We start from the raw sequence: 9,382 nt of genomic DNA, 5'->3' as shown, positions 1-9,382 counted from the left end.
GCCTGTTTGCTAAATCCACCATGGCAAAGACTGGCCTAATGCAGAACGCTAGGAAGCATGCCCTTTGGGTCCACAAAAAAGGTGGATGAAGAAGAGAGCAGTGTGATGGGGACGATTCTTATGCTTCCAGTGGCTGTTCCGCCTGGATAGAGGGAAACTAGCTGGTATTATCCTGGATGACGTGGAATCCCTGAGGTGTGGTCTCCCATTGGATGAAGTGCACACTGTCTTCAAGTTGAGATGGGAGTCGCCAGGAACATTCAAAGGCCTGGGAGCTTTCAAGACTATCACTTTTGTAGACAATTTGGCATTTGAAGCCATGATGACAGCAAAAGAGATCTCTAAGAACATCAGAGACATGAGTGAAAATTCAGCACTGGGCCCAGACCATCTGAGTCTGAGGGACCTAATGAAGACACATCTCCAGCACGTCCAACTAATGGAACTTTTTAATCTATGGCTAGTGCCTGGTGTCATGCTGGACATGATGAGATAATGCCAGGCAGTATTAATATCAAAATCTGTGTTGCCTAAACGACAGAGCAACATCATTAATTGGCAGCCAACGTTGGTCAACCATTTTGAGGCTGTTTTCAAGGATCTTAACAGCCCAGTTCATTAAGGCATGTCCTGTAAATCCACAGCAGAGGGGCTTTATTATCTTATCTGGTTGCTCCAAAAATGTAAAACTACTACAACTACTTATTCAATGTGCTAAGAGGGAACACCAGCCCCTCAGGGCAGTCTTTGTTGATTTGACTAAAGTCTTCGACACTGTGAGCCACTTTCACGTTATAATGGCTCTAAAACAGAAGGGCATTGATGACCATTTTGTTGCCCTGATTAAAATTCTTTATGATAATCTTACTACCCAGATAGATCTGAAGAATGAGCAGTTGGACCCCTTCAAGTTCTGGCTTGGAGTGAAGCAAGGTGACCCAGTGTATCCAGTTTTATTCAATCTGTCAGTGCTCTACTGTGCAAGCTGGAGGAGGAAGGCAATGGGTTCCAGCGCTGAATGAAAAAGATAACAACTTTAGCCTTTGCAGATGACTTGGTGCTACTGAGTGAATCTTGCAGTGGAAGTCAGAACATCATCGAAATTCTTAGTCTTCTGTGAACTGATGAACCTCAAAAGTCAGAGGGAGAAGTGCCATGGCTTCCACATCAAGCCAATGAAAGACTCTTACACAATCGAGTGACTGTCCTGCTTGGACAATTAATGGCACACCCCTTAATATGATTGACCCAGACAGCTCAGAGAAATACCTGGTCCTGTATGGTCCTGGTCCTGGTCCTGGTCCAATACCTTTGATATCCCATGGGTTGGGATATCAAAACCTGAACTGTTGGAAAAACTAAATGAGTGGCTGAGGCTGATCAGACAGGCTTCACTGAAGCCCCTTCATAAGGTAGACATCTTGAAAGCATTTACTATCCTTGGATGGATTTATCTAGCTGACCACGCCAATGTGAAGGCCACATAACTCCAAGAGCTTGACTTGTATAAACCTAATTTGACTGTAAAATAAAATATATTTGCAGGTTGTCATGATCAGTTGCCTTCTACGATGGAGTGACTGCATCAGTAGACAAGGGAAGAGCTACGGATGTCATCTACCTAGGCTTCTTTAAGGCCTTTGATATGATCCCCCCCCAACATTCTTGCTGCTAAACTGGAGGAATACGTGTTTGATGGATGGACTGTTAGATGGATAAGGAATTGACTGGATGGCTGTATCCAGAGTTACAGTCAATGGCTCAATGTCCACGTAGAAACCAGTAATGAGTGGTGTCCCTCAAGGGTCTGTACTGGGACAAATACTTTTTAATATCTTCATTAACAACATAGTGGGATCGAGTGCACCCTCAGCAAGTTTGCAGATGACACCAAGCTGAGCGGTGCAGTTGATTAACGAGAGGGAAGGGATGCCATCCAGAGGAACCTTGACAGGCTTGAGGAGTGTGCCCATGCGAACCTCATGAAGTTCAACAAGGCCAAGTGCAAGGTCCTGCACCTGGGCTGGGGCAATCCAACTCAAACCATTCTATGATTCTGTGATCAGGGAATTGGAGGCCTGTTGGAAGGAAGGGAGGGAGGTGGAAGGGATAGTAGGTAGGAACTAAAAGGGATTTGGTAATCATGACATGTCATCCTACCTGCTGACAAAATCAACTGGCTGTACCTAGGTGGATGGGTCACCTTGCTTAACCCAGAAAAGGAACATGAAAATTTTATGTGTTCAATAAATAGCCGCTTCCTATCAGGCTTTTACAGTGTCTTCAAAAAATTAATGGTGCTTCTGTGTTTATTCTGAAAGTTATTAAATAATAATTCTAAATTATTAGCGCAATTGTGCCCATATTAAAAAGAAGTAATTTGATTGAGATTTGATAAGAAAATCAGCTTTGTTAAGGCTCTGTGAATAATTGCCCCAAGTGATTTATCCCACTTTAATAGTACGGCAGCAAACATATCTGCAATGTGTATTCTCATTATTAAAGACTCTCAGTACAAATATTTAAATATCTAATAATTGGAGACTTGACATTTATTAGAATGTAGATTTGGGGAGGGCTTAATAATGCTTTTAATATAATTTGACAGCATTAAAAAAATGTGCATTAATTCCATTATTGGAATGCCTTAAAGGAAAATTACAGAGAGATGCAACTTGGATTTGTACTTTTCTTCCACCTTCTTCTGAGTCTGAACTGTGCTGTGGTTAGCATTTGCTCAAGTATTTGGAACATAAAAGGGATATTGAATCTTAATATATTTTTTCCCTTACCAATGCAGGGAAAACCCATATAACGTCATTTGGATAGTAATGATTTTTGTAAGTATTCATGATCTGTGTTTAGAAATAGAGTTAATGTTAAATGTGCCTAACAGATAGGTGGATACGTAAACAAAGAGACTCTTTGATCTGGAAAAACTCATAGCAGAATCATAGAAGCTGATGTTTAGGATAAAATCCTTCTGCTTGTTCTTCTGTTTTTCTGCTTCCATATAGAGAGGATAGTGGGCTGATACAGAGTCCCTAAAGAACCTAAGGATTGATTTTCATGATATTTGCACAGCCTGTATAAAGCAGGAGTAGTAAGGCATCTACTTATTTTTCCAAGCTGCCAGGAAGAGTTTGAGATGGAGGGCTTGTGCCTACATCTGCACTTTCTCCCTAAGTAGCAATGGGAGAATGGAGAAGGCCTAAAAGAAGAAACCTTTCTATTCTTGTTGCCCCTAGCATTGTTGGGTCAATATTGCAAATTATGTACATCTTTTCTTCCCTGGCAGCACTTCTTATCCATGTCTTCTCCTTCAGTGACAGTATCAGGAGACGCACAGAGCAGGATAAGGAAAAGATGACATCCATATCTCACTGCTGCCTATGTTGCTTACGCATTGAACCAACTCTGATTATTACTTCTTGAAGAGACTTTCGCTTGGTTACCTGAGGTACATTAGCACTTACTTTCTTTTCAGTTGTCACATATCCTTGCAGCTTAATGACTAATGGCTGCTCATATAGGCTGGTCCCAAACTGGACCAGATAAAACCACATCAGGGTATTTATGCTATTTTTTCCCATTTAATGTTAAAGATGGAGTTCTCTTAGCCTGCTGCTCTTTGGAAGAGTACATATTGACAAATGACACTCTTTTAATGCTTTCTGACAATAACAGTGCTTTTTGCCAATTTCTGCTGCCAATAATAATGACTGTTAAATCAAACAACTAATGAATGTCTCCAAATGACCTTTTAGCAACTACTGTCAACATTAACTACTCTACAGCATTTTCACCTTCCCATGTAATTGGCAGTGTTTAATTTTGAGTGCATAAAGGTAACTGACGTAACTGAGAAGTGTATATACGTAGTTTGAATGATACTGCTACTGCAACAGCTGGTCTAGTTCTGCAACTCATGACAAATACTTGGGGTTATATTGACAGATGACTTCTAGGGACAGGAGAAGTGCTTGCCTGTGTGCAAATTTTTCACATAAAAGGCAACTAAAAAGCACAAAAGAGTTGTTCTTCATGGTTTCATGTTAGTACAAATGCTCCTGCAAGGCCCGGTGGCAGCATTAGTTTCTAAGGGAGGCACAGAACGTGTGTGAGCAGTTATGGCTGCTCTGAGCTTCATACAAGGTTTAGTCAGTCTGCATCTCATTCTTGAATTTACCATTTCTTTTAAAATACTTTAGGACTCTATCCAGCATATGTTAAGATGAAAAAGGGCGAGTCACAGTCAGTGCTGTTTCTCTACATGCATAGCAGAGAAGAAGAAATTTCTTGCCGTGTCCTAAATTCCTCACTGACCAGTCAACATCGACTGTGTGTGAGCATTAGGGAATGAGCTTTAGAGACTACTGGATCACACGAAGATAACGTTGTTCAAGATCCCTTGAAACAACCACAAGCATACACCTTCCTAGAAAAGACAAAGACAAATAAGCTGAAGGGACTGAAGCTGGAATTGGGGAGTTAAAATTCCAGCAGAAAGACAGACTTCCTGTAGAGCCAGTTAACCCTTTGGATACCACAGCTCTCTGTAACATAAGTACTACTTCTTTATCACCTTAGTTTTCTGTCCTGTGTACAGTGTGACCCCACTTTGTTCCCAAGCACCTATATGTAGCTTCCAACTCAAAATGAAAATGTGGTACAAACATTTGAAGGTAAACAATAAGCTCCCTTGGATTTGAAGGAAAACAAACATCTTATCCTATTGTCTAGATCCTGCTCTCTTGAGGCTGATGTCAGAAACCCGCTGTTTTTACTACTCTACGTGTGTAATTAAAACTTAATGTCTGTGAAAAAGTGTGGTCAGATAATTAAAACTTAATGAACAAAACAAACGCTAGCAATGGGGGTGTTGCAAAATAGGGTGCTCTATATGAAACTGTGGCAGTGGGAATCGGAAAATATATTTCATTGCTGAAGTATAAATATATGCATATAAATAATTCTCATTAACTTGTTTTTCTTAAGTATTTTAATTATAAACAAGTGTTTCTTGTTAAATATTTTAAACTATAGGTTCTTTTTACATGGTAAATAATAATGTATAACTCTTCTTTAAATATTGTATTACTTCATTAGAAATGTATCCTAGACACTAGACAGTGTCACAACTCTCACCGGTGCATTTGATTAGCAATGTTCCAATAATATTTAAAATCAAAAGTTGAGGCAAAAAGAAGCCACAATAAGTGTGTGTGTTAATTTCACGGCTACTTGAAAGTATTTCTGCTGCAGGTCCTGCAGCAAAAAGCAATGCTGAATTGCTGCTTGTTTCAAGATAGTGTTTTGGAGAATTACACCTACGAATGGCAGCAAAATCAACAACCTAGAGGATACCTGGACAAGGTACCGTGCAGAAATCAAACATGGCCATTACGAAGTGGTTCGTGCTACTCTGAACAAATAATTTCACATGGAAAATACAACATTTTGATCCATTTGCGGAACGCTTGAAAGTCAGCTGCGTTGTTTCAAGCAGAATGAATTCAGATTCCTTCTGGCATGAATAGAGCTGAAATGTAGGAGTCATCTTGCTATATTATGGTAAGTGTTCAACACAGCAGACAAATAGGAATAACTTATTTCAAGAGAAAACTTAGACACAAGAAAATAGCAGGACTCTGGCCACAATTGAAACGTCACAGGAACAGACTACTGAAGAAAAACATTTGTAACGTGTTGAATATTTGAAGGAGGTAGTTGAAGGAGGTCCTAAAGAAAGTGTTGAAGCATTTTAGCAAGTTCTCGAAATCTGGACTAATTAAGAGATACAGTATCAATTATTTAGGTATTTGTGCAACTGACGATCTCTTCACATAGTTAATAAAACTATTCAGATATCAAAAGTTAAACATGTATATAAATGTTTTCAGAGTAGAACTAAAGTGATCTATATTAAGCAGCTGTTGCCTCGTACCATATTATGATACTCAGTTTTAGGATGAAAGCATTCCGATGTAATCGGGGGAAAAAAATCGCTATGTGATTTTGGGCTGACAATCATTTAATCGTAATGTGTATTACAGCTTTTATACATTTTCAGTAATATTAATTCTGTTGGTAATATATAGTGTATCATTCATCCTGATATCATTCATTTGCTATTATCCCCATTGGTAAATTTGTACATGAAATGTAAGGGTTTTTCAGTTCTCTGCCCGTTAAAATTAACACTAAAACCTCTATTGGTTTAAAGATCAGGATTTTACCCAAACATGTCTTACTTATTAGCAATAAGGACCGGGAGGAGTATTTTCCTCAGTATTAGGTTGCATGTTATCAACACCATTCAAAGAGGAGTATAGAGAAGAGATGTTCTGTCTCGAAGTCAACCTAACACGCAGGATAACTCTTACCAGTTTTCTTTTCCATCACGTGAGGGAGAATGCCCTGTTAGCCTTTACTACAGGTTAAAGGAAAGCTTTCCATCTTGTGATTCAGTGAGTTGCAGGAGCAGAGGAAGCAGCTATGTGACACAGTGTACTTCCCATCTTGTTATTACCTTTCATTACAAAGAGATTGTACCTTTCACTTGCAAAACTGCGGCCTAGGTCAGTTCTTTAAAGACATGGTACAGTGTGTTATTTAAGGCTCATCTGTGAAACATGTGAAACATGCATAATGCACAATCCGAAATTCGTTGTAACAAAAGTAAGACAAATCCTCCTGTACCAAGGAAGACACCTTATGCTTTACCGCTAGCACAAATGACCGTGTAATTTGGAAGATTTACTACAGCTGTAACTCTGGTTCCATAGTATGGAAACAGACCTGGAAAGGTCTATAAGCTTGAGTTCAGTTTTACATGACTGTACAGAGCAGATGTGGCATGAGTGCTGAGAGTTTGAGTAGAATTTGAAAAAGCCCCTTGTACGTTTGCATATTGTAGTATGGGCTGCTCTGAACATTGGCTCTTGAAAGATATTTTTCTGTTATTTTTGGCAGGGAGAGGAAAATATAACAGTACCAGTGGATGGAGAAGGTTGGGTCTGCAGTGACAGAACCAGAATTCAGGGAGCATCAGTTCCCCAACGCCCCACCAGCGTACTGGACACAGGTTAACATCCTGGCTTTTTGTGCGGCTAGCTTCATAACCTGTCTGTACTGGATGACACTTCAAATCCACAGCATGGGTCTTCACTAATTCACGAACCCGTAATAACCGAAATTGTTATCCTGTGTAGGGAACAGTACAGTATAATTGAATCCTTAAAGTACTGCTTGGTTTGTGGAAATTGTTCAAATGCTTTTGCTGTAGCAATGAAAGGCAGCTGTTGGGCATGGAAATCTCATTCCCAAACACCAAAATTTAACAGCATTTTAAGCAATTAAACCCCAGTATTTTTAATGGTAAATTTTAGGTTGATCTTACTATTGGACTAATATAAATTAAAGAACTTCTCCCTCCCCTTCACCCTGGTCCCCGAACAGGAAACTGAAAACCTTTGATATGATTTCTCTCTGTAACAAAAAGAAAATTCCTGAATAAAATGGCTTTTAGTGTTGTGGTGCAGAATATAGGAAAGCATACTGTAAATTAATTATTCTCTGCAGACTACATTATTATGAGACTGAGATAAGCTTTGACCTTTGATGCATTCATTTGCATAATACAGTACAGAGTACCATGCCGTTGTGTATTTTTCATCATCAACTTGTGGTTCTACTGATACTAAAATGTGTTCACTTAAAATATTTTATTGTGTGAGTTTTAATTGCAAACATATTCTTGATATTATTTGTTGGATTAAAGCAGTACTGAGTACAGTCTATCTCTTAATACCTGTTGGCTTTTGACACTTGGAAGACAATTAAGAGTAGAATTGGATATTGAGAGCACTAGGTGTTTATCATAAAAAGTCCATAGAAACATTGCTTAACTGTCACACAGTTGGTTTTTTTCTGTTAAGAGAGGCCAAAAGGAGTTAATCGCTAAAAGTAATGTATGCAAAAACCCTCAAAAACCTGAATATTACCTGTTTGGCTGATTATGCAAATATGAGTTCAGAGCCACAATTTTCTAAAGATCAGGAAATTCAAAATGTTGAATGACTAGTGGCCATGGGGCTTTTTAGTTAGTCTCAAAAATATTTCTTTAGATGATACTTTCCTTTTTCTGCCTGGGTATTTAAGTGCCTAGCTCATCAAATGCTTAAATAGAGGAATTCCTGCAGAATGAAAGGTTAACATTAATTTTCAATTTAAAGCTCTGTTTCTTCTCCAAATCCCAAAAAGAAGCATAGTTATACTTGCAGGGTCTAATCTGCTTGTTATCTACATGACTGACCTTTGCAGAGGTGAGGTACACAATGAAGTTTTTATGCAGTATGTGCAGACAGAATGAAAACAGTTAAGAAATATTGTTTTTTAGTAGGATATTTTAAATACAGATAGTAAAATGGTATGCTGGACTGGTTTCTTGGCAAATTACTACAATGGACAGATGGTTTTTCATTATCTGTTGTACAAAAATACAAGGCTTGCAACAGTGTGTTTTGTATTGATGCTTATTCATCTGTGAGAGAGTAATTTTCAGGCTGCTTGTCCAGAACACATTCTAAATCTTCCTTTGCATCTGCAGAACATCTGCTTAAACTAGGATTGTCAATGTCAATATTTTACTGCTAGTAAGCTACAGGCTGTCTTAATGTCTTCCCAAAGCCAAAGAAATGAGTATAAAATAGGATTTCAGGGCTGGGATCCAGGGTTTACTGTCTAGATGCATTCTTCACTTTGTATGCAGTGTAAAATCTTACTCAACACCATTCTACTCCTGGTAACATATGGTCTCAACAATTAGCACAGAAAAAAGCAATTTCTCTTTGTAACAGTTTACAAACGGTGGGAAAAAGATACATTTAGTTTAGATATTTATGTAACCAATATGTTTGATGGCAAGAAAAATTGTAAACTATAAAAGGCCACGTTATAAACATCTTAGTAGGATGCATGCCTCGGTTAATTACTCTAAAGAGGGAGGCAGAGGATTTCACATCTAGAAGATTTAAAATTTTTGAAGATATAAATTACAGTCTCTATTTCAAAGTCTCAGTATGGAAGTTGTGGTAGATAACAAGGTGCATTTTTCAGCTCCTTTGGGTACTCTTTAATTTCCTTAAATAGCTGTAATTTCATTAATTCTCTATGTGCCAATATTATTGTTGTTTTCCTCCAATTATCTGACTCCTTGTTGTTGACTTCCACTCTGATATCTGTGGAAGCGTAAGCCAATGTAATAAGTTTTGAGGGCACAGATGAAACAGTAGATGAGCGCTGTCCTTAACGTAGTAGGTTTCAATGAACTAAGAGTACTAGATGGCTTTTGTTGTCTTTCTTTTTCTCTCATGCCTGT

General features: G+C 38.5%; 1 protein-coding gene across 1 annotated transcript in view; it reads left to right on the top strand.

The window, feature by feature from the left end:
• Positions 1–797: 797 nt before the first annotated feature.
• The window catches only part of LOC103926126, a 176,849-nt gene continuing 168,264 nt past the window's right edge, over positions 798–9,382 (top strand). Inside the window, 1 exon segment of the mRNA XM_009334940.1 lies at positions 798–933. Coding sequence (XP_009333215.1) covers positions 798–933 — 136 coding nt within the window.

Source organism: Pygoscelis adeliae, unplaced genomic scaffold, assembly GCF_000699105.1.
Source record: "Pygoscelis adeliae isolate BGI_AS28 unplaced genomic scaffold, ASM69910v1 Scaffold31, whole genome shotgun sequence".
Classification (NCBI taxonomy): Eukaryota; Metazoa; Chordata; class Aves; order Sphenisciformes; family Spheniscidae; genus Pygoscelis; species Pygoscelis adeliae.
The sequence above is the reverse complement of the archived record's forward strand: the minus strand, read 5'-3'. Positions and strand labels throughout refer to the sequence as shown.